This window comes from Salvelinus fontinalis, chromosome 12, assembly GCF_029448725.1.
Source record: "Salvelinus fontinalis isolate EN_2023a chromosome 12, ASM2944872v1, whole genome shotgun sequence".
Lineage (NCBI taxonomy): Eukaryota > Metazoa > Chordata > Actinopteri > Salmoniformes > Salmonidae > Salvelinus > Salvelinus fontinalis.
In genome coordinates this window covers 1,689,885-1,714,090 of record NC_074676.1, presented here as the reverse complement: position 1 = coordinate 1,714,090, position 24,206 = coordinate 1,689,885, and the positions used below count along the sequence as shown (strand labels likewise).

The 24,206-nt window shown below is 44.9% G+C and overlaps 1 protein-coding gene across 2 annotated transcripts in view; it reads right to left on the bottom strand.

The window, feature by feature from the left end:
• The window catches only part of LOC129866603 (tumor protein p53-inducible protein 11-like), a 115,440-nt gene that overhangs the window by 66,772 nt on the left and 24,462 nt on the right, over positions 1-24,206 (bottom strand). The window contains exons 1-2 of one of the 2 annotated variants that reach the window (XM_055939360.1): positions 16,613-16,847; positions 5,101-5,240 (exon numbers count right to left, since the gene is read on the bottom strand). In XM_055939360.1, coding sequence (XP_055795335.1) covers positions 5,101-5,229 — 129 coding nt within the window. In that variant the 5' untranslated portion in view covers positions 5,230-5,240; positions 16,613-16,847. Of the gene's footprint in view, positions 1-5,100; positions 5,241-16,612; positions 16,848-24,206 lie in introns of those variants that run through there. The other variant, XM_055939359.1, reaches the window with a different exon arrangement.

Sequence of the window (24,206 nt, the reverse complement as noted above, 5' to 3'; positions counted from 1 at the left end):
ATCATGAGGACAAATGACTGTCGCTGCAAGAACAGACGCCTCAACAAGTGATGAACAAACAAACCGTGAGCCACGGTTCATAACCTTGATGTGAGTGGCGTGACTGAAACATTGCTCAAGCCTGATTAATTTACTGTGGTAAACGAGGCCTCTCCTCCTGTTTACAAGTGACCAGAGGTGCTGCTAACATTTACGACAGCAAATTTCAATAGTAAAAAAAAAAAGACTGTCTTTTGAGCTTCTAGTCATGATCTCGATGCAGCCTACTCAATCACTTTTTATAGCTACTGTTTACAGACATCCTGAGCAGTATATAGTCTTCCTCACTGAGTTCCCTAAATTCCTAATCGGACATTTACATTTTTTACATTTTAAGTCATTTAGCAGACGCTCTTATCCAGAGCGACTTACAAATTGGTGCATTCACCTTATGACATCCAGTGGAACAGCCACTTTACAATAGTGCATCAAAATCTTTTAAGGGGGGGGGGGGTCAGAAGGATTGCTTTATCCTATCCTAGGTATTCCTTAAAGAGGTGGGGTTTCAGGTGTCTCCGGAAGGTGGTGATTGACTCCGCTGTCCTGGCGTCGTGAGGGAGTTTGTTCCACCATTGGGGTGCCAGAGCAGCGAACAGTTTTGACTGGGCTGAGCGGGAACTGTACTTCTTCAGTGGTAGGGAGGCGAGCAGGCCAGAGGTGGATGAACGCAGTGCCCTTGTTTGGGTGTAGGGCCTGATCAGAGCCTGAAGGTACTGAGGTGCCGTTCCCCTCACAGCTCCGTAGGCAAGCACCATGGTCTTGTAGCGGATGCGAGCTTCAACTGGAAGCCAGTGGAGAGAGCGGAGGAGCGGGGTGACGTGAGAGAACTTGGGAAGGTTGAACACCAGACGGGCTGCGGCGTTCTGGATGAGTTGTAGGGGTTTAATGGCACAGGCAGGGAGCCCAGCCAACAGCGAGTTGCAGTAATCCAGACGGGAGATGACAAGTGCCTGGATTAGGACCTGCGCCGCTTCCTGTGTGAGGCAGGGTCGTACTCTGCGGATGTTGTAGAGCATGAACCTACAGGAACGGGCCACCGCCTTGATGTTAGTTGTAGCAGATAATTCACATTTTTGATGACTTTAATATTCACATGGAAAAGTCCACAGACACACTCCAAAAAGGCTTTCGGAGCCATCATCGACAAAGTGAGTTTTGTCAAACACGTCCCCGGACCTATGCATTGCCACAGTCATACCCTAGATCTAGTTTTGTCCCGTGGAATAAATATTGTGGATCTGTTTTTTCTCATAATCCTGGACTATCGGACCACCATTTTACATTTGCAATTGCAACAATTAATCTGCTCAGACCCCAACCAAAGATTATCAAAATCCGTGCTATACATTTTCAGATAACACAAAGATTCCTAAATGCCCTTCAAGACTCCCTCCACCTACCCAAGGACGTCGGAGTACAAAAATCGGTTAACCACCTAACCGAGGAACTAAATTTAACCTTGCGTAATACCCTAGATTCTGTCACACCCCTAAAAACCAAAACACTTTGCCTTGACTGGCAGCTCTTTGAAACACCCTTGTGGTCGTTGTTGCCAGGTAACAACTTAAACAATGGCCACATGTCATTGATGACAAGGTAAACAATGGACAGCATGTCATTCCAAGCCTAAATAAAATGCCTCAACCCAATGTTCTCTGAAAATTGCACTCGTGATCAACAGAGTTGATCATGGACTGTTGGATATCAGACAAACAGCAGCAATACACAATTGCATTTCTATTGTTTTGTAACTAATTACAGAATACTGTTCACTGATACACTTCTTATTATAATTAGAGCCATAAGCCTAATATAGGTGTAACAGTATAACTTTAGTACGTCCCCTCGCCCCGACCTCGGGCGCGAACCAGGGACCCTCTGCGCACATCAACAACAGTCACCCACGAAGCGTCGTTACCCATCGCTCCACAAAAGGGGCAACATTACTTCTAGGTTTCAGAGCAAGTGACGTAACTGATTGAAACGCTATTAGCGCGTACCCGCTAACTAGCTAGCCATTTCACATCCGTTACATAGGCACCTGGCAGCCGTGCACAGGACCCATTGAGTCATACATTTTGTAACACTCATCTCCCGTCCGAATGCTTGAAAAAAACAATACAAAGAAACAAAATATCATGTAAAAGTGAAATACTTAGGCTTTAAGAAATACAAACAACTACAGAGATTGATGGGGAGGGGAGCGGGAAAGGAGGGAGACCCATGTACAATCAAGCAGGCTTCAGTCACCCCCAAGACTGAAGCGAGAGACAAATCCAGCTATGGCCTCCTTGTCAGGCTCTCACACTGGGCAGACAGGAGTCCTGGGATGGAGAGCAAGCACAGCTTTCCCTCATACGGTGCTGGATAAAGGGTGACCTCATTGAAGAGGAGATCCAGGATCCTGTCTAAGTAGCCTGTTATGTTATTGAAAAGGGAAATGTTTTACCCCCAGATTGTGCAGTGGTCTAAGGCAATGCATCGCAGTGCTAGCTGTGCCACCAGAGATTCTGGGTTCGAGCCCAGGCTCTGTCGCAGCCGACCGCGAACTGGTGGCCAAGGGGCAGCGCATAATTGGCCCAGCGTCGTCCGGGTTAGGGAGGGTTTGGCCGGCAGGGATATCCTCGTCTCATCGCGCACTAGCGACTCCTGTGGTGGGCCGGGCGCAGTGACTAGGTCGGCAGGTGTATGGCGTTGCATTTATATTTTTTTGTTCAGTGTATTTATTGTTCTGAGTTATGATGCTATCAATTCGTTGATTTAGTGATCTACTCATTCTACAATGTGTTTTCTTGTGTTTTTGAAGTACTCAATTTGAAATATGCAATATTTGGTCGTGCACTTTTTTGTGAAACTTTTCAATGTTCGTATTTGGAAATGTTTGTGTGCCTGAAATTCTCAATTGATGCAGATTTTAAATTAATAACTAACTATGATTTACAGCATCTTGGGTTTGTCTTCACAGCTTATTCCCCCTTCTTTGCCTTTGGGAAAGCTGATTTTGTCTCACAGCATTCCTGCTGCGGTGGGCATCTGGGAAGCTTTGCAGACAGAGAAGATGTTGAATTTCCGAAAATGTCTATCAAAAACTCATTTTCTGGACAATATTCCTTCATGCCAGCTGTGTGTTGCCAGTTCTCAGACTCAATGTAGGGGGTTTAGGGATGGAACAAAAAAAAGTGGCTATCAGGTGTGTCACAGAAAATATAACAGCGAGAGCCAGATTATCTAACGTTAGCACCCCGATTCCCCCAAAATGCGGTGTCAGACTCATCCAACTCTGATACTTACGTTATGGTCAGCGCTTGCAAGATCCACTGTCAACAATGGTACAGCATCCGTCTTCAGAATTAGCGTTCAATTTACACTATGGCATCCAGTCACAACAGTCACACAACAGATGAAAGTCTACCACTATCTTCGGTTGTACGTTCTCCTTGAGCTAGCTACACTAATAATAATATATGTACACATACACACCATTAGTGTACTTGACTATCTCAGCCACACATGTTGCTGACACGTGTTTAAAATCAAGCACACAGACATGCAATCTCCATAGACAAACATTGGCAGTAGAATGGCCTTACTGAAGAGCTCAGTGACTTTCAACGTGGCACCGTCATAGGATGCCACCTTTCCAACAAGTCAGTAAGTCACATTTCTGCCCTGCTATAGCTTCCCAGGTCAAATATAAGTGCTGTTATTGTGAAGTAGAAACGTTTAGGAGCAACAGCGGCTCAGCTGCGAAGTGGAAGGCCACAAAACCTCACAGAACGGGACCGCCGAGTGCCTAGGTGCGTAAAAATAGTCAGTAGTGAGTGTTGCAACCGAGGACAGAGTTCCAAGCTGCCTCTGGAAGCAAAGTCAGCACAATAACTGTTTGTTGGGAGTTTCATGAAATGGGTTTCCTTGGCCGAGCAGCCACACACAAGCCTAAGATCGATATGCGCAATGCCAAGCGTTGGCTGGAGTGGTGTAAAGCTTGCCGCCATTGGACTCTGGAGCAGTGGAAACTCGTTCTCTGGAGTGATGAATCATGCTTCACATTCTGGCAGTCGAAAGGACGAATCTGGGTTTGGCGGATGCCAGGAGAACGCTACCTGCCCGAATGCATAGTGCAAACTGTAAAGTTTGGTGGAGGAGGAATAATGGTCAGGGGCTGTTTTTCATGGTTTAGGCCCCTTAGTTTCAGTGAAGGGAAATCTTAACGCTACAGCATATAATGACATTCTAGATGATTCTGTGCTTCCAACTTTGTGGCAACAGTTTGGGGAAAGGCCTTGCCTGTTAGAGCATGACAGTGCCCCGATGCACAAACAAGGTCCATACAGAAATGGTTTGTTGAGATCTGCGTGGACAATTTTGACAGGCCTGCACAGAGCCCTGACCTCAACCCCATTGAACACCTTTGGGATGAATTGGAACGCCGACCGCGAGCCATGCCTAATCACCCAACATCAGTGTCCAACCTCACTAATGCTCTTTTGGCTGAATGGAAGCAAGTCCCCGCAGCAATGTTCCAACATCTAGTGGAAAGCCTTGCCAGAAGATTGGCGGCTGTTATAGCAGCAAGGGGGGGGACCAACTCCATATTAATGCCTATGATTTTGGAATGTAATGGTCGACAAGCAAGTGTCCACATGCTTTGGCTTTGTTTACAAAAAAGTAAGGCGTAAGCGTACATGATGATGATTTTAAGGTGGTGCATATTTAAATTAGTAAAGATGATAAGACACTTTAATGACTTTGTGACGTTGCATGAAGCCAGAAGTAAATCTTTGGTAATGCCTGCCTCCTGAATCCAAGTGTTTGACACGGGGGGGGAGGGGACCAGTAACTTTATGATCAAACTTTATCAATGTACCAGCTACAGTCAACGTTCATACTTGGGTCACCCTACTTTGAACTTTCCATTCTATCCACACTACTTTTATTGAATTAAATCATGGTAGAATCTCCCTCTAGTCAATGCTTGCACAATGTCAACGATTGATTCACCGTGATGGAGAATGAGCTAGTGCACACTTACTGTATATTTGGGAGATCAATTATACTGACCTTTGACCTATGCACCTCTCCATCGTCGTCCTCTCCTCCAACCCCAAGTATCTTCCTGGTCTTCAGCCGGCTCACCAGGTCTGACTGACTGTGTTTCTTCATCAAAGGAGGACGGGGCTTAGAAGCCATGGTACACTAACCTGGATAGAGTGGGAGAGAGTTTTAAACACACATTTTAGCACTTAAGGGGATAATACAGAGCTGGCATGGCCTTTCGATTCAGAACAATCATGTAAAAAGATCAACAGGAAAGAGGGAGAAATTTAGGGGAGAGAGAGAGAGAAGGGGGGGCACAGATGAAGCAGAGAGAGAAGCGGAAGAGAGAGAGAGAGGAGAGGGCAGAGAGAGGAAAGAGGGATAGGGAGAGACGAAGAGAGAGTGAGATAGTGTTCAGAAAACCTTGGAATGTCATTCTCCTGCCTTTAGATATCACAGACAAAAATACAACCATACTGTACCAATAACACTAGGTGGAGAGTACAGTATCTTATGCAACACCAGCATTATGTAAGATAGGACAGATGAGGACAAGCAACCATAGGGTAACCTACAGTAGAGCCCATACAATACAGTCAGTACCTGTACAGTATCTCTATACTGCAGATACAGGTAGTACTCAACACTGTATCGATGACAAATAGTCTTTGAAATCTTTCAAATAGGTTGAGCATTTGCTTTACCCTGCCTGGAGTGCCAGATGGGCAGGGTTTGGACTTTTTGTGACTATTCTATTGATTCCTTTGCAACAGGCAAGCTCAATCAAATGGTATTTGTCACATGCGCCAAATACAACAGGTGCAGAGCACCTAACAATAACGAGGCTATATACAAGGGGTACCGGTACCGAGTCAATGTGCAGGGGTACAGGTTAGTTGAGGTACATGTAGGTAGGGGTAAAGTATTTGTACATGTAGGTAGGGGTAAAGTGACTATGCATAGACAATAAATGGCGAGGAGCAGCAGCGTAAAAACAGGGGGGGAGGCATTTGATTAATTGTTCAGCAGTCTTATGGCTTGGGGGTGGAAGCTGTTAAGGAGCCTTTGGAATTAGACTTGACGCACCGGTACCAGAGACCACAGTCTATGACTTGGGTGACTAGAGTCTTACACAATTTTTGGGACCTTCCTCTGACACGCCTAGTATATAAGTCCTGGATGGCAGGAAGCTTGTCACCAGGGATGATGTACTGGGCCGTACGCACTACCCTCTTTAGCGCCTTATGGTCGGATGCTGAGCAGTTGCACACCAGGCGGTGATGCAACCGATCAGGATGCTCTCGATGGTGCAGCTGTAGAACGTTTTGAGGATCTGGGGAACCGTGCAAAATATTTTCAGTCTCCTGAGGGGTGTTGTTATGCCCTCTTCACAACTGTCTTGGTGTGTTTGGACCATGATAGTTTGTTGCTGATGTGGACACCAAGGAGCTTGAAACTCTTGACCGCTCCACTACTGTTGCGTCGTCAGCAAACTTAAGGATGGTGTTGGAGTCGTGCTTGGCCACGCAGTCGTGGGTGAACAGGGAGTACAGGAGGGAACTAAGCACGCACCTCTGAGGGGCCGCAGTGTTGAGGATCAGCATGGCAGATGTGTTGTTGCCTACCATACCACCTGGTGGCGTCTCGTGAGGAAGTATTTGAACACACACACACATTGAAGTGGAGCCGTCTGTCATTGTCTCTCTGGAGGCAGAAGTGTCTCTGTCTAGATCGATTAGGTTCCACTGTCAACATCAGAAGTGATGGGATTAACAACTCCACATTGAATACTACATGGGGATGAATTACTGCCATGACACGTTTGGTGAGTAGGCCGAGGCTGAATGATTCTGATGAAAATAAACTTGTCTTTATCAAATTAAAGTATTTGAATATTTTCACTGTCTTTGTTTACGGGGATTTTTGCCTAGTCTAACCAAAATGGCATTAGCAGTTCACCAGGTAGCCTCAGCGGAAAATAGACCGGACGCATTTATTCCAAAACTGCAGCTCATTGTTGGAACACATTTCCCTACTTCAGTCAACCATTCCATTTTGAATTTGTGATCAAACTGTGTAGCTTGTGTACCCCATCAGTTAGATACATTCTTATAGGCATTTATTTCTGTAGGCCTAACGGGAGCTTGTGTGCACACTCGGCACGCGTGTGCAGAGGGCGCGGTCGGAGCGCAATTGAGTGAGTGAGACATGGATGGGAAAAGGATTTTAGGGAGAACTGTGATGGTTGGCTTGGTTTCTTTTTTGTTGTGCCCTTCAAATGCACATGTACAAATGGAACATGAGAGTCCAAGCAACTGAACGTGGTCTTCAAGACATTTTTATCTCTGGTTAAAGACTAAGTTTTGACGTCCATTCGATTACTCCTGCCCATCCCTAGTTCAGAGAGAGTCCTAATGTGGATTAGTGCGAAATATAGGTAAAAGGTGAGATTCACATCATTCTTACATGAACATGACTCTTGTTCAACACGTTGGCGAACTAAATAAATCAATTGATCATCCATAAATCACCTTTTATAATCTGTATCATATCACACCTCACTCACCCACATTGTGCCGGCAGCAACAAAGGCTCGCCACTTCTGCCTGCCTGTCTGGATATCTGTCCATTATGAGGACCCCTCAATGCAGAGAATAAGGACTATGGATGGCTGTTTATCTGTCTGCCTGCTTGCTTGTCTGTCAGTCGTCTATCCATAAGGACCATTGATGAGAGGAACAGGACACGCTGTAGGGATCCTATTGATCAGGGCTAATGAATAGAGCTAGAGGCCCAACTGAGGCCCGAATGGAACCAGGCTATTATCAGAACAGAGTAATGAAGGGGGAACCAGACTCAGTGTCACCCTCCAGGCCAACGCTCTGGGATGACAGAGACAAGTGTGACCCTCCAAACCAACGTTGTGACAGAGACAACATTGTCACCCTCCAGACAAGCAATCTGGGACAGGTAGTGCGTGGATTATCTTCAGGGACAGATACAATGCGGCCCTCCAGACAATGGAACTGAAGTCTGATATTCTCTGTAACACCCTGCTGCCATTTGTCTATAAGAACAAATCTTTTCGGACAGACAAAGAAAATGAACAACAAGCGAGGGAAATTAATGTTCTCTTCCTCTTAAAATAATGATTTCCCTACAGGAAATTGCAAGAGAAAAAAACGAACTCTTGGCTAGGCACATGAAGATCCATTTGCTATTGAAGAACGTAAAAAGCAAAGCATTGTGAGTGAATCAGAGGGGCTTCATTTGTCCAATTGAAAGTGTATCAACCCAGTTAGACACACACAAATATCCGTAAGTGAAAGCAAAATAACTTTTGATTCATTCATAAGCCAAATTGCCCAGCTGGGTTTTATTACAGGGAGAGAAACGAAAGAGTGCGAGAGGGACAGCAGCCGCCCCGTAAGACACGGGGCGGCGGCCTATGCATTTATGTAAACAACAGCTGATGCACGATATCTAAGGAAGTCTCAAGGTTTTGCTCGACTAAGGTAGAGTATCTCATGATAAGCTGTAGACCACACTATCTACCTAGAGAGTTTTGACCTTTATTTTTCGTAGCTGTCTACATTCCACCAGAGTGCGAGGTTGGCACTAAAACCGCACTAAATGAGCTGTATTCCGCAATAAGCGGTGCTCATAGTGACCGGTGACTTTAATACAGGGAAACTTAAATCAGTTTTAACTCATTTCTATCAGCATGTTAAATGTGCAGCCAGAGGGAACAAAATTCTAGACCACCTTTTCTCCACACACAGAGACGTGTACAAAGCTCTACCTCGCCATCCATTTGGAAAATCTGACCATAACTCTTATTCCTGCTCAGATCATCAAGCCACTGCATGTTCACCCCGCTATCATCCAGAAGGCGAGGTCAGTACAGGTGCATCAAAGCTGGGACCGAGAGACTGAAAAACAGCTTCTATCTCAAGGCCATCAGCCATCGCCAACATACTGACTCAATCTCTAGCCACTTTAATAATTAAAAACTGGATGTAATAAATGTATTAGTCACTTTAAACAATGTCACTTTATACAATGTTTACATACCCTACACTACTCATCTCATATGTATATACTGTACTCTATACCATCTACTGCATCTTGCCTATGCTGTTCGGCCATCGCTCATCCATATATATTTTTATGTACATATTCTTATTCATTCCTTTACACTTGTGTGTATAAGGTAGTTGTTGTGAAATTGTTTGAATACTTGTTAGATATTACTGCATGGTCGGAAGTAGCAGCACAAGCATTTCACAACACCCACATTAACATCTGCTAACCATGTGTATCTGACAAATAAACATTTATTTGATTTACAAGCAAAAATTAAAGCAGGAAGCACCAGTGACTCGGTCAATAAAAAAGTGGTCAGATGAAGCAGCTGCTAAACTACAGGACTGTTTTGCTAGCAGACTGGAATATGTTCCGGGACTCTTCCGATGGCATTGAGGAGTACCCCACATCAGTCACCGGCTTTATCAAAAAGTGCATTGAGGACGTCGTCCCCACAGTGACTGTACGTACATACCCCAACCAGAAGCCATGGATCCTAGACCCACTCCAATTTGCATACCACACCAACAGATCCACAGATGATGCAATCTCTATTGCACTCCACACGGCCCTTTCCCACCTGGACAAAAGAAACACCAATGTGAGAATGCTATTCATTGACTACAGCTCAGCGTTCAACACCATAGTGCCCTCAAAGCTCATCACTAAGCTAAGGACCTTGGGACTAAACATCCCTCCCTGCAACTTGATCCTAGACTTCCTGATGGGTCACCCTCAGCCACGCTGATCCTCAACATGGGTGCCCCTCAGGGGTGTGTGCTCAGTCCCCTCCTGTACTCTTTGTTCACTCATGACTGCATGGCCAGGCACAACTCCAACACCATCATTAAATTTGCTGATGACAAAACAGTGGTAGGCCTGATCACCGACAACAATGAGACAGCCTATAGGGGGAGGTCAGAGACCTGACTGTGTGGTGCAAGGACAACAACCTCTCCCTCAACGTGATCAAGACAAAGGAGATGATTGTGGACAACAGAAAATGAGGACTGAGCACGCCCCCATTCTCAATGACGGGGCTGTAGTGGAGCAGGTTGAGAGCTTCAAGTTCCTTGGCGTCCACATCACCAACAAACTAACATGGTCCAAGCACACCAAGACAGTCGTGAAGAGGGCACGACAAAATCTATTCCCCCTCAGGAGACTGAAAAGATTTTGCATGGGTCCTCAGATCCTCAAAAGGTTTTACAGCTGCACCATTGAGAGCATCCTGACGGGTTGCATCACTGCCTGGTATGGCAACTGCTCGGCCTCCGACCGCAAGGCACTACAGAGGGTAGTGCGTACAGCCCAGTACATCACCAGGATCAAGCTTCCTGCCATCCAGGAACTCTATACCAGGCGGTGTCAGAGGATGGGACGAAAAATTGTCATAGACTCCAACCACCCTAGCCATAGACTGTTCTCTCTGCTACCGCACAGCAAGCAGTACTGTAGCACCAAGTCTAGGTCCAAGAGGCTTCTAAACAGCTTCTACCCCTAAGCCATAAGACTCCTGAAAAAATGGCTACCCAGACTATTTGCAACCCCCACCCCCTTCCTCCACACTGCTGCTACTCTGTTATTATCTATGCATAGCCACTTTAAGGAGAAGTTTATCTTTATTCGTATGTTTAACACTTGTATCGTTTATCAATATTTATGATGAATATTTCTGTAATTTGATGTGGCTCTCTGCACTTGCACCGGATGTTTGTTTGAGACAATGCATTTCTGACCATAATGCGTCAATGTAAACAGAGATTTTTGGATATAAATATGAACTTTATCGAACAAAACATACATGTATTGTGTAACATGAAGTCCAATGAGTGCCATCTGATGAAGATCAAAGGTTAATGATTCATTGTATCTATTTCTGCTTTTTGTGACACTCTTTGGCTGGAAAAATGGCTGTATGGTTCTGTGACTAGGTGCTGACCTAACATATTCGCATGGTGTGCTTTAGCAGTAAAGCCTTTTTGAAATCGGGCACTGTGGTTGGATTTACAAGAAGTTTATCTTTAAAATGGTTGATAATACTTGTATGTTTGAGGAATTTTAATTATGGGATTTCTGTTGTTTTGAATTTGGCATCCTGCAATTTCACTGGCTGTTGTTGTACCAGAGAGATTTAAGCATTTCCCAATCGAAATGTACAACTATTACTTCACATTCCCAAAAATATTTTAAGTTAAGCACACAAAGTAACCAGTGACCTAGTTTAAAATTGGAACTGACAGCATTTTAACTACTTTGCAGATATAAAACAAACAGAACTTCAAAATATCAGTCAAAAATATAAAATTTCCAGATTATGCTACAAACTTTCAAAATATGTTCAATTTGACTCAACATTCCATGACTACAACTAAGGAATTGTTGGCAGTAGATGGATGCAGTTCAATGCATAATTACTATAATTCACCAATTAATTTCTTGCTAGTCCAATTTATTTGCTATCAGGTTGTAAAATCACAGCTGGCCTGTTACATTGTTTGCTGCCTCCATTCAGGATGTTTCAGTTTCAATGGATGTCATGTCATGCCATTGGAGGAGTGGTTGAGTGACTGATTTTATCACCTCGGTGGCTATACACAGCTAGAAATGCAGGTGTCATATGGTTTGCTAGCAAGAACTTGAATGACTTATCCAGTTAGCTTATCTCTTGCGTTCGCAAATTCACTCTGGCTATCTACCCAGATTTCAGAGCACTCTCTTCTGAGTGTGCCAGAGTGAATCTATGAACGCACAACACCCGCTGAATATGACCGGTGTCAATAAACGTAGACCAAAAAAAGTTTGATTTAGTCAGGAACGCTCTAGATAAATTGTAAACAGCCTAACTAGCTCTGCAACGGTGAGTAAAATGGTCAGAGTGAGGTGTTCTCCCATTTGTGTCTGGAAGTAGCTTGCTAGCCAACTTTAACCGGTTAGCTTGGGTGCTTGGTTGGACAAGCATGCATTGGCAGGCAAGCTGCAGAAGGATGAGGAGGCTACAATTCCCCATCGTTTATCAGTGTTTTGACGGCTAACTAGCTGAAAAAGTTGAGCCTTAATCAAATGTTCCTTTGTTAGATTTTCGCTAATCTTGCTCTGGCAAACAGTTGTTGATGTTCAAAACTTAGGGAGGGAGAGCCTACCTTTTCATGGTTGTTTGATCAATAGGAATGCAAAGTTCTCAAATGTGAGAGGACTCCCGTGGTATTTAAATATTTGCAGAAATCCATTGGTGTATTTGTGGTTTTGGCGAATGCATTCTAATGATCTAAAGTCGTGCTGTTGCAACTACCTGTAAACACAAATCCAGTTCAAAGTGAATGATGGCAGGCCCATGAGGCAAAAGGCTTGTTCGTATAAAGGCCTACTGAAACTATGATTGGCTATAGCGCGTCTGTGTAGAGGCCAGTCCTGAACAAGACAGCTGTTTTTATTCTGTTTTATTTGCTGCAGTGTCCCAGTTCTTCCCGTCCTGCTTGATGACCTTCCGCAGCATTTGTTTGAGCATTTTATTGAATCACTCGACGAGCCCATCCGTCTGCGGGTGAAAGACGGAGGTCCGGATCTGCTTGATCTGCAGGAGAGCACACAAATCTTTCATTAGACGGAAAAAACTCAGTACCTTGGTCTGTCAGGATCTCGTTTGGGATGCCCACCCGCTAAAGAGGTGGAACAGCTCCCGGGCGATTCCCTTGGATACCGCCGCCCGTAGGGGAATGGCCTCAGGATACCGGGTGGCATAATCTACTATCACCAGGATGTACCGGTGTCCTCGTGTTGTTTTTACCAGGGGTCCCACGATGTCCATGGCGATGCGTTCAAAAGGCACCCTGATGATTGTTAGGGGGACCAGTGGGTTTCGGATGTGTGCTTTTGGGGCAGTGAGTTGACACATTTCGGGCAGCTGCCACAGTCTTCCACGGCTCTCCTCATCCCGGGCTAGTGGAACCGGGCGCGGCCCCCGTAGGGCCGCGAACAATGGACAATGCCGTCCCACTAGGAGAGGTATCGGCAACTCTGGTACTGCACCCACCATCATCTGGTAGCTCCCTTGTGGCGTCACGATGTTGGTCCATATGGTTGGATACCGCTTTGTGTCCCTGTGAACACAGGAAATGGACATCTCCCTACCACGTTCGGTCTCCTGGTTCAGCAGGCTTGTGGTTACGAGTGTAACCATACTTCCGGAGTCTAATAGAGCTTCCGTGTCTTGTCCGTCAACCTTCACCGGGACCATGGGTGCATTTGATTCATGGTGCGCCCAACAGGAGGTGACATAGTTTACGGCGTGACCCACCTCACCTCCAGGGCTTGCTGATGGCATCAACTCCTCTCGAGCCAGGCAATTCCAGGCAATGGGCCCCCGGGCACCACACTCAAAACACCTCCTTTGGTCTCCATCTACCTGGGGTAGTCGGTAGCGGGTCGGCCCTACCCAGCCGTCTCTCCACGGGTTTGCGGTCCTTTGGCCCTGTCGACTGTCGGTTCGGGGTACACAGCGGTGGGGCTGTCCTTCCGTCCCCTCGAACGGGTCTCCGGCTCCCACTCAGCAGGGCCTGAGTGTTCTGATGCGTCTCCGCTGCTTCCAGGAGGCCCTCCAAGGTCTGGGGTGCGCATTGACTCGCTGCATTCATGTCGTGGGGTAGCGCCCGTAAGAAGCGATCCAGGACCACTTTGTCGAGGGTGGATACATCGGTTAGGAGCCATTCCCTGGTGATGCGGAGTAGGTTGCTCATCTGGGCTCGGGGGGGATGTGTCGGGTACAGTTGAGCCTGATGGGCCAGGCTGTACCCGTAGTAGCTGAGTATCTCCCGTTTGAGTCCGTCGTAGTTAGCCGCCTGTTCGTCGTTCAGGTCCCAATACGCCTTTTTGGCATTCCCAGAGGGGAATGGGGCCAGGAGACTTGCCCACTTCGGCCTTGGCCATCCTTCCCGCAGTGCTGTCCATTCAAATGTACAGAGATATGTTTCGATGTCATCGTCTTCCGTTAGCTTGATTAAAAACGGGTTGGGATGTGATTCAGGAGACGCTCCTTCTTGCAGCTTCCTGATTTCCTCAACGAGGCAGACGTTTTGTAATCGCTGTTCCTCCAGCGTTCGTTCCTGAACCGTCTGTTGTGCTTGTTGGGCCCGTACGAACTGAGCTATCAACTCGTCCATGCTGATGCTGTGTAAACGTCAACCCTAATCTGACTATGTTATCAGAATGCCTGGTTTGGTCAATACGTTTACACAGATCAGACACGGACAGAGAAGGATTAGCTCGGTTTCAAGGGTATTTATTTAAATAATAAATCAAAAGAAAAGAATAGGTCTCCCCCAAGAGACCCTCTCCGGGATACCGTCTTCTGGGCTCCGGGTCTTGCTGTATCCTGTCGGGCACAAAAATTGAACTCCCTCCTTTTAGCTCGGGCACCGTCTCCAACTATACGGAAGTCACCTTTCTTCCCCCAGTCCCTCTCCTTGGGTGCTGCCCGTCTGGCAGCTCTATGAGAAACAGCTGGTGACAGCTGGTGAGAAATCAGCCCTTGATTACCCACCAACCAAAATCAGCCCCAATTAGTCCTGGCCGGAGAGCCCGTCGAGACCAGGCACATCCAGCAGAATCGCCTCGTGATGTAGACTCAGTCTGCCACCAGGCCTCGACGAGTCTCCCCCTGGTGCCTGACCTGCTGTACACCACAATACATATATACATTACTTATTTTTTTTTAAATGCTCCCCTCCTAGCTAAAGAAACCCATAATGTATGAGTCCTGGTATCTTATGTGTTCCTATAGCTGGAAGCATCTCAGAGCGTTCTACAATGATCAATATTTTATCACTATGCTACGAGAGCAGTGCTCTCTCGATTTCGTCATTCAGTTGGTCCTGAGTATGGCTTTCTATGAGAGACATAGGATATCTGCACTCAATCGGTAGATATGACACTTTCTTAGAAAGTGATAGTCTAATTCACCTGAAGCAGAATGCAATGGAGAGGAGAGCCCCAACCAATCGAGAGGTTTGCTGTCATAGCGTAGTGATACAACATTGATCCATAGAGTGGGATTAGAAGGCTTTACAAAGATAATGAAAAAGTATTCATTTGTCCTTAGGGTTCGAACAGCCAGTTCAAATCCAACTATTAAAATAAAGAGCCAAATCTATCAAGGAGAAATACATGACTATGAATAAACACCACAAGGGAGAAAACATAATAAGATCTACTATAATAAGAAAGAGATAGGGAGATAATGGACAGAGAAAAAGAGAGAGAGAGCTCTAATACGCTCTACTGTGATAAAGTAACATAATAAGTCTACTGTGAGACTAACATAAATCACACTGGTGGAACCTGGGAATAGTAAGGTCATTATGGGGAAAGAGTGACGGGAAAACAATACAGTAGATTCTCTCTTCAGCTCGCTCACTCTCTCTCAAGCTATTTTTTTTTTTTTTTATCTCTAAAGCCCTTTCTTCCCCCCTCGCTCCACCCTCTCTGTAAGGCTACTCTTACTCAGGGGTTCAGAGATGGAATGCCATCCTTGTTTTTGACAGCTGATAAATAAATCTCTCACTCAGATCGGTGTGTGTGGGCATGTGTCTGTGTGCAAGGTCCAACACACGGTACACTAACTCCTACACGCTCAGTTGAGTCTGAGGGAACCAGCTACTGGTCTCAAGTCTGCATACCAAAAAACACCTTATTCCCTACATAGTGCACTACTTTTGACCAGGGCCCTGCATTATAAAGAGAATAGGGTGCCATTTGGGATGCACCCTCAGTTGAGCTCGGGGGAACCAGCTACTAGTCTAGTCTCAGAGGCAGAGCGACTGTTCTGTTGACTTCCCCAATCATCACCCTCACAGCTGGGGACTTCTGGCATTGCTGCTCTGTGCCAAAACCAGATTAAAGTCTCTGCGCTACTGAATACATGCACAAAATAATGTGATTATTGTGGATAATCAGATTAATATAACAGTTTGATTCAAATGTTTACAAGCTTTGCAAGAATAAAGATCTCATCTGAAATCAGTCTACCTGATGGCACTCTGATAAATGCAGAAGATCCCCAATCAAAATAAACAGTCTACCACAGTGACCATGTTATTTTTGGGAAGCATGTTTGATTCGGGGTTCAGACATAACGGTTGTATGCGAAAACTACTTCTAAGATGCATACATTCAGACTCACTTCACTCGCGCTAAAAAAGGGAGGCTTGCTCGTCTGGTGCGAGCACATGCGCAGATCAAAATACACTGCTGGAACACCGACTAAAGTATTTACATGTCCTAATCATTCTAAAAATGGCTCAGAAAACCAGATGTTTTAATCTGCATATTCTTACTTCGATTTTGACCATAGGCCGATTAAGATAAGCAGAGTAAGGTGTTTACATGACTATTGCATAATCTTCCTACTGACAGTTTGATATCGAATTATTACTGTGCATGTAAACGTACTCACCGACTGAGCGTCTCGTCACACTCCGCGGAAAGGCACACAGTCAAAGACACACACAGTCTCTGTAAGTCTTCTCTGGTTGATGCCCACTCTTGGGGGTGTAGCTAGACTAGTGACAGATTAGTTAGCCGATAGTGGGTGTATTTAGTCTAGCGAACACATTAACTGTCATGTTAGAGTTAGCCGCTTGGCTAATGTTTGAGCCAACACGATTAAAGGGGCAACGTGGGTCGTTGGTACGTTTTCCCAGCAGTAGCGCCTGTACTGAGGGTAGATGAGTGACAGGAAGCTACACTCATGTGAACTGATGGAATTACAGCAGCCATCCTAGGAGCTGAATTAAATTCCAGCTGACCTAACCAGGTTTGGAGGAGCCGTCTGTGTTTAAGGCCGAGTTAGAAGCTGCATTAGGAGCATAGTGTTTAGAGAGCTGGCTAGTATAAAGAGGCTGACTGTGCTTCTGTTAATGCAAGCCCTGGAGGCTGTGGCCGTGGACAGGAACTGTGACTAAGGGGTACTGGGTTGAAGTGGCTTGTATTTATTTTACACACACACAAAGTGAGTGCTGCAGTCACAGCACTACTGATTTCAAATCAGAGGTGATAAATGAACACCTCCATTATCGACAGGAAGCACAGAATCGCCCCATCTGATTACAGCCCGTTTGTGTTAAAGCTTCACAGTTCTCTGGATGAAGGGAACATTTTCACACCTGGGTTAACGAGGTGCAGGCAAGGTTGAACAACAAATGATATTTCATAATGTAAATCAGCCAGCAGAATAAAACACGAAGAAAAATAAAGTAGCCGACTAGCTACTACATACGTTTATTTTGACAGCGACGTTTCGACAGCAAGCTGCCTCTATCAGGGTTTCCACGGCTCCACGGCTCCTCTCACCACCATCAGCATCCCTTTTATATCTGTCGGCCAGTCTGTGCCGTCTTGTCATGACAACGACCATAGGAGTTGGCTATACAGCACAAACAGACCTGGTACCAGGCTACCTCTTTACAGACAGCTTAGTGTTTGAGCTCCACCATTCCCCTCAACAGTCCTTTTATGTCTGACACCTACACAGTGGAAACAATGGCAGAGGCTGGCGGGGGCAGAAGGGCAGTGAAAACAGTAGAAAAACCGACACACAATGCTCAGTGCTATGACAGCTCCTTATCAACAAAGATCAAAGGGGAAGGCAGAGGATTCCCTCAGTCTGACCAGGCTACAGCACATTGCAGCTCACGGGTACGAGCCCTGGCAACGATGCTCTGCACACAACACTGAGACAGGAACACTGTACACCATATGGTGTGAAGCGAGCCCCCCTGTCCACTTAATCTTTTGTGGGGCACAGTTGTCAAGTTGGCTGAATGTCCTTTGGGTGGTGGACCATTCTTGACACACACAGGAAACTGTTGAGCGTGAAAAACCCAGAAGCATTGCAGTTTTTTGACACAAACCGGTGTGCATGGCACCTACTACCATACCCCGGTCAAAGGCACTTTAGTCTTGCCCATTCAAGGCTTAAAACTCCTTCTTTAAACTTGTCTCCTTCCCTTCTACACTGATTGAAGTGGAATTAACAGGTGACATCAATAAGGGATCATAGCTTTCACCTGGTCAGTTTGTCACAGAAAGAGCAGGTGTTCTTAATGTTTTGTACACAGTGAATATTATATTTACAGGAAGTGTAGAGGAAGGGCTAAATGTTCCTTCACACAGTCACACTGTTTTGTAGTGGCTCACTGTGTGTGTACCACAGGCATACACTTAGTACCACACACATACACTTTGTACCATAGCAACCTGCACACACTCTTCCCAAAACTTCAGTCACATGGCAGTAAGTGGTGAACGACTAGCACACTGACTGACTGTCCAGGTACTGGGGTGGGGAATGGTTTGTACTGGTATGGGGGGGCTGGGGTTCAGTGTGATGTCTATGTGGTCGGATCTGTCTATAGCTCAGTGGGAATGATTACACAGGAGCAGCAGGAACAGGATGAGGAAAACAGAGCTCACACTTTCCCTCTCTGCCCACACTGCGTGTGACTCATCTCACTGCAAGAGACACACAGTAAAACCCAGAGCAGACAGTTGAGTACCTCCAAACGGCACCCGATTCCTTATATAGTGCACTACTTTTGACCAGGCCCTGGGAATAGGGTGCCATTTGGGACGCACCCCGGGAGTTCAGCAGAGCCTCGCAATGAGCAGACAGAAGAAACCTCCTATTAACTAAACCTGCATTATAACAACATGACTGGACCACTGTTCAAAACCCACAGAGCAGCAAGGCTCAGTCTCCGTCTACATAAAGCCAACACCAGGGCTCAATCCCAAGAGTGGTGAGGAAGAGTCGTCTACTGTGTCCGGAAGGGACTTCACCATTCATTTTCTGTATTCAGGGTTCACTTAAAACAGTTAAGCTTTGTTTTACTATTGACAGTTTCAGCTGATTTTGGGATATATACAATATACAGTGTATTCGGAAAGTATTCAGACCCCTCAACTTTTTCCACATTTTGTTACGTTGTAGCCTTATTCTACAATTGATTAAATTGTTGTTTTCCCCCTCAATCTACAAACAATATCCCATAATGAAATCAAAAAAACTTTAGATTTCTTTTTGCAACAAAAAAATACGAAAATATCACATATACTTAACTTCTCTAGGGTAGGGGGCAGCATTCGGGATTTTGGATGAAAAGCATACCCAAATTCAACTGCCAGCTACTCATCCCCAGAAGATAAGATATGCATACTATTAGTCGATTTGGATAGAAAACACTCTGAAATTTCTAAAACTGTTTGAATCATTTCTGTGAGTATAACAGAACTTATTTAGCAGGCGAAACCCCGAGGACAAACCATTCAGATTTTTTTTTTTTGAGGTCACTTTTCAATTGAGGTTTCATTGGGAAACCAGATTTCTAAGGGACCTGCTTGCAGTTCCTACCGCTTCCAATGGATGACAACAGTCTTGAGAAATTGGTTGAGGTTATTCCTTTGTGTAATGAAGAAGTACGGCCATCTTGAAGGAGAGTCACTCGAGGTGTCCTGTTAGATAGAAGAGCGTGACCAGAAAGCTAGCTATAGTTGGTTTTAATCCTGTATTGAACACAGATCATCCCTTCTTCAATTTTATTGATTATTAATGTAAAAAAAATACCTAAAGTTGTATTACAAAAGTAGTTTGACATTTTTTGGCAAAGTTTACAGGTAACCTTTGAGATATTTTGTAGTCACGTTTGAGCAAGTTGGAACCGGTGTTTTTCTGGAACAAACGCGTCAAATAAATGGACATTTTGGATATATATAGACAGAATTAAATCGAACAAAAGGATCATTGGTGATGTTTATGGGACATATTGGAGTGCCAACAACAGAAGCTCGTTTTTATCTCTGCGTGTTGTGTCGCGCCTGCAGGGTTGAAATATTCTTCTCTTTGTTTACAATTGTGCTATCCTCATATAAAGCATCGTTTGCTTTCGCCGAAAAGCCTATTTGAATTCTGACATGTTGGTGGGATTCACAACCAGTGTAGCTTTAATTTGGTATCTTTCATGTGTGATTTAATGAAAGTTTGATATTTATAGTAATAGTTATAATAATTCATTTGAATTCGGCGCTCTGTATTTTCTCAGGCTTTTTGCCAAGTGAGACAGTAGCATCCCGCCTAAACTCAAATTTTTGGATATAAATATGAACTTTACCGAACAAAACATACATGTATTGTGTAATATGAAGTCCTATGAGTGTCATCTGATGAAGATCAAAGTTTAGTGATTCATTTTCTCTCTTTTTCTGCTTTTTATTACTCCTCTCTTTGGCTGGAAAAATGGCTGTCTTTTTCTGTGACTTGGCTCATACCTAACATAATCGTTTGGTGTGCTTTCGTCGTAAAACCTTTTTGAAATCGGACACTTTGGCTGGATTTACAACAAGTGTAGCTTTAAAATGGAGTAAAATACTTGTATGTTTGAGGAATTTAAATTATGGGATTTCTGTTGTTTTGAATTTGGCGCCCTGCAGTTTCACTGGCTGTTGACGAGGTGGGACGCTACCGTCCCACATACCCTAGAGAAGTTAGGTATTCAGACCCTTTACTTTGTTGAAGCACCTCTGGCAGAGATTACAGCCTCGAGTCTTCTTGGGCATGACACTACAAGTTTGGCACACCTGTATTTGGGGTAGTAATCTCTGTAGATCCTCTCAAGCCCTGTCAGGTTGGATGGGGAGCATTGCTGCACAGATAATTTCAAGTCTCGCCAGAGCTGTTAGATCGGGTTCAAGGCTCTGGCTGGGCCACTCAAGGACATTCAGAGACTTGTCCCGAAGCTACTCCTACGTTGTCTTGGCTGTATGCTTCGGTCACTGTCCTTTTTTGAAGGTGAACCGTCGCCTCAGTCGGAGGTCCTGAGTGCTCGGTAGAAGGTTTTCATCAAGGATCTGTACTTTTCTCCGTTCATCTTTCCATTGATCCTGACTAGTCTCCCAGTCCCTGTCGCTGAAAAACATCCCCACAGCATGATGCTGCCACCACCATGCTTCACCGTAGGGATGGTGCCAGGTTTCCTTCAGACGTGACGCTTTGCATTCAGGCCAAAGAGTTCAATCTTGGTTTCAAAAGACCAGAGAATCTTGTTTCTCATGGTCAAAGTCCTTTAGGTTCCTTTTGGCAAACTCCAAGAGGGCTGTCATGTGCCTTTTACTGAGTAGTGGCTTCATCCACTCTACCATAAAGGCCTGATTAGTGGTGCTGCAGAGATGGTTGTCCTTCTGGAAGGTTCTCCAATCTCCACAGAGGAACTCTGGAGCTCTGTCAGAGTAACCGTTGGGTTCTTGGTCACCTCCCTGACCAAGAAACTTCTCCCCCGATTGCTCAGTTTGGCCGGGAGGCCAGCTCTAGGAAGAGTCTTGCTGCCTCAACTTCATCCATGTAAGAATGGAGGCCACTGTGTTTTTGGGGACCTTCAATTCTCCTTCCTAGAAGGCCAGTATCCCGGAGTCGCCTCTTCACTGTTGATGTTGAGACTGGTGTTTTGAGGGTACTATTTAATCTAGACCAAAATATGTAGGCATTCTAACCATTGCAGTTTAAAATCAGCAGCGGATAAAACTGTAAAAAGAGAAAAATGGAGACCTGTGAGGTAAAATGGAGCAGGCAGTAGACAATAAGCGGCAAATAAGAAACTAGGCATATCCGTAGGCCATGCGCATAGATTAGATGAACAGAAGCACACATGCTATAAGGTGAAACAGTTCACATCTGGTGGGCCACCATTATACCCCCCTCTTAAAGAGGAAAAAAAGAGATATGGGTTGCGAGAGGAAGAGGACAGGCACATTACGAGTCCCAACATAGTAGTGCCGGACTGGATAGTGGATCAGCATGATCCAGGTAATCATAGAGATGTGCAACCAGTACGAACACATGCAACCCCGGTTACATATTATCCGGGACAAAATAATACCAGGGGAGGACAACCCTATTCCAGATGACGCACAGCCCCAAGTACGGATCAAAATTCAGCATCACCATCAGCCAAATGCGTAGTATTATGAAGAGAGGCACTGGATCCAGTAAGGGAGAGACAGGAATTTATCAGTTTCTTGAGGAGACAGGATAGAATTTTTAGATTCCGTGCTGGTGACTATGATCATATTGTACGCTCGCTTTTGCCAAGGGCCATGTTGCCAACACTCGCACATGGATATCGAACGTTGGCTTGGTCCTCGGGACACGAAGTGTGTGACCCAGCGACAGCAAACGACGAACTTGAGGGATTCTTAACTACAGCTGGAAATGTATTGTTTCGACCAGATGCGAGTAAAATTTGTAAATGGGATTACTAAGGAATACACGACTATGTGGATCGGATGGATGACGCGTTGCGTACTAATCTGACACCACAGTGAAAGTCACCAACAGTGGTTAAAATGGCTCAAGAAAGACAAAATGAACAGGGAGGGAAGCGTAGCAACAACAACAAAAAATCTAAGCGTGGGGAAATCGATTTCTGGTTTTAGATGTGGGGCCGTTGGTCATTGGAAAAATGAGTGTAGAGTGGTAATGGAGCCTGCTGTATTCGGAGGGAATGCTGCGATGCAAACTTTTGACTCTTTGTCAAAACAACAGCAACAAAACCCTCTTGAAAGCAGCGGGGCAGGAAACATTTACATAGCTGTGTATGGCCTCGGTTCGATCAATAGGGGTTCATAGGGCTAAATTTGCGACAGGATAAAGTATCACATTTAACGGGTAACACGGGCACAATCTAAGGTGATACAGCTATTACCCATGTCGTTGGGGAACAATACCAGGATCATTTTACATGGCGACGGGGAGTAGAACCGATTTTTGGGTTGGATAGTCTTTGCAAGATGCCAGGAGAGTGGATTCTGAAAGGTAACAAATTAAAATTGGTAGTAAGAACGGCGAAAGCCGAACAATTGCTGTTTCAGGATCATCCACTATGGGCAAAATCAGCATTAGATTGGGGTCTGATCAAAGGTTGTTGTGGTGGAGAAAGAACCGCCACCACCAATGAGACAATATCCTATTAAACCGGAGGCTGAGATATGTGTTGGAGGATCTTCAAAAATTACTTAACCGCAGCATAGTGGTACGTGGACCAGCTCGATGCAACAGCCCTTTATTCCCAGTGAAAAAGGGACTCTAATGACGTATTATGTGGATTTTCGCAGCATAAACAAACAAACAGTGGTGGAAAAAGTACCTAAAAGTCATTCTAGAGTAAAAGTAAAGATACCTTAATAGAAAATGACTCAAGAAAAGTCACCCAGTTAAATCCTACTTGAGTAAAAGTCAAAAAGTATTTGGTTTTAAATATACTAAAGTATCAAAAGTAAACGTAATTGCTCAAATATACTTAAGTATCAAAAGTAAATGTACAAATTTAAATCATTTAAAATTCCTTACATTAAGCAAACCAGACGGTACCATTTTCTTATTTTAAAAAAAATATGTATTTACAGATAGCCAGGGGCACATTGCTACACTCACAATGTTTAGCGAGTCTGACAGATGAGAGGCAGTAGGGATGACCAGGTATGTGCTCTTGATAAGTGTGTGAATTAGACCATTTTCCTGTCCTGCTAAGCATTCAACAAGTACTTTTGGATGTCAGGGAAAATGTATGAAGTAAAAAGTACCTTATCTTCTTTGGGAATGTAGTACCGTAAAAGTTGTAAAAAAATATAAATAATAAAGTAGATACCCCCAAAAACAACTAAGTATTTTTACACCACTGTAAACAAACATGCAGTGAAAATCACACCAGTGGTAGCGGATTTGGCAGACCTATTGATATCTATTCCCTCAGACTCAGAATGGTACAGTGTGCTAGACATGAAAAATGAATTTGTCAGTGCCGGTAGCTGAGGATTGGTTTGGGTTTTGTTGCCAGGGGGAGCAGTATACGTGGGCACCAATGGGGGGAGTGTCCCCATGAAAGGATAGAGGAGTCAAGTGCGCGGAAGCTTCTGTTGAACTAAAGAAGCAATTGTGTCAAATCAAATCGTATTTGTCACATATGCCGAAAACAACAGGTGTAGACCTTACTGTGAAATGC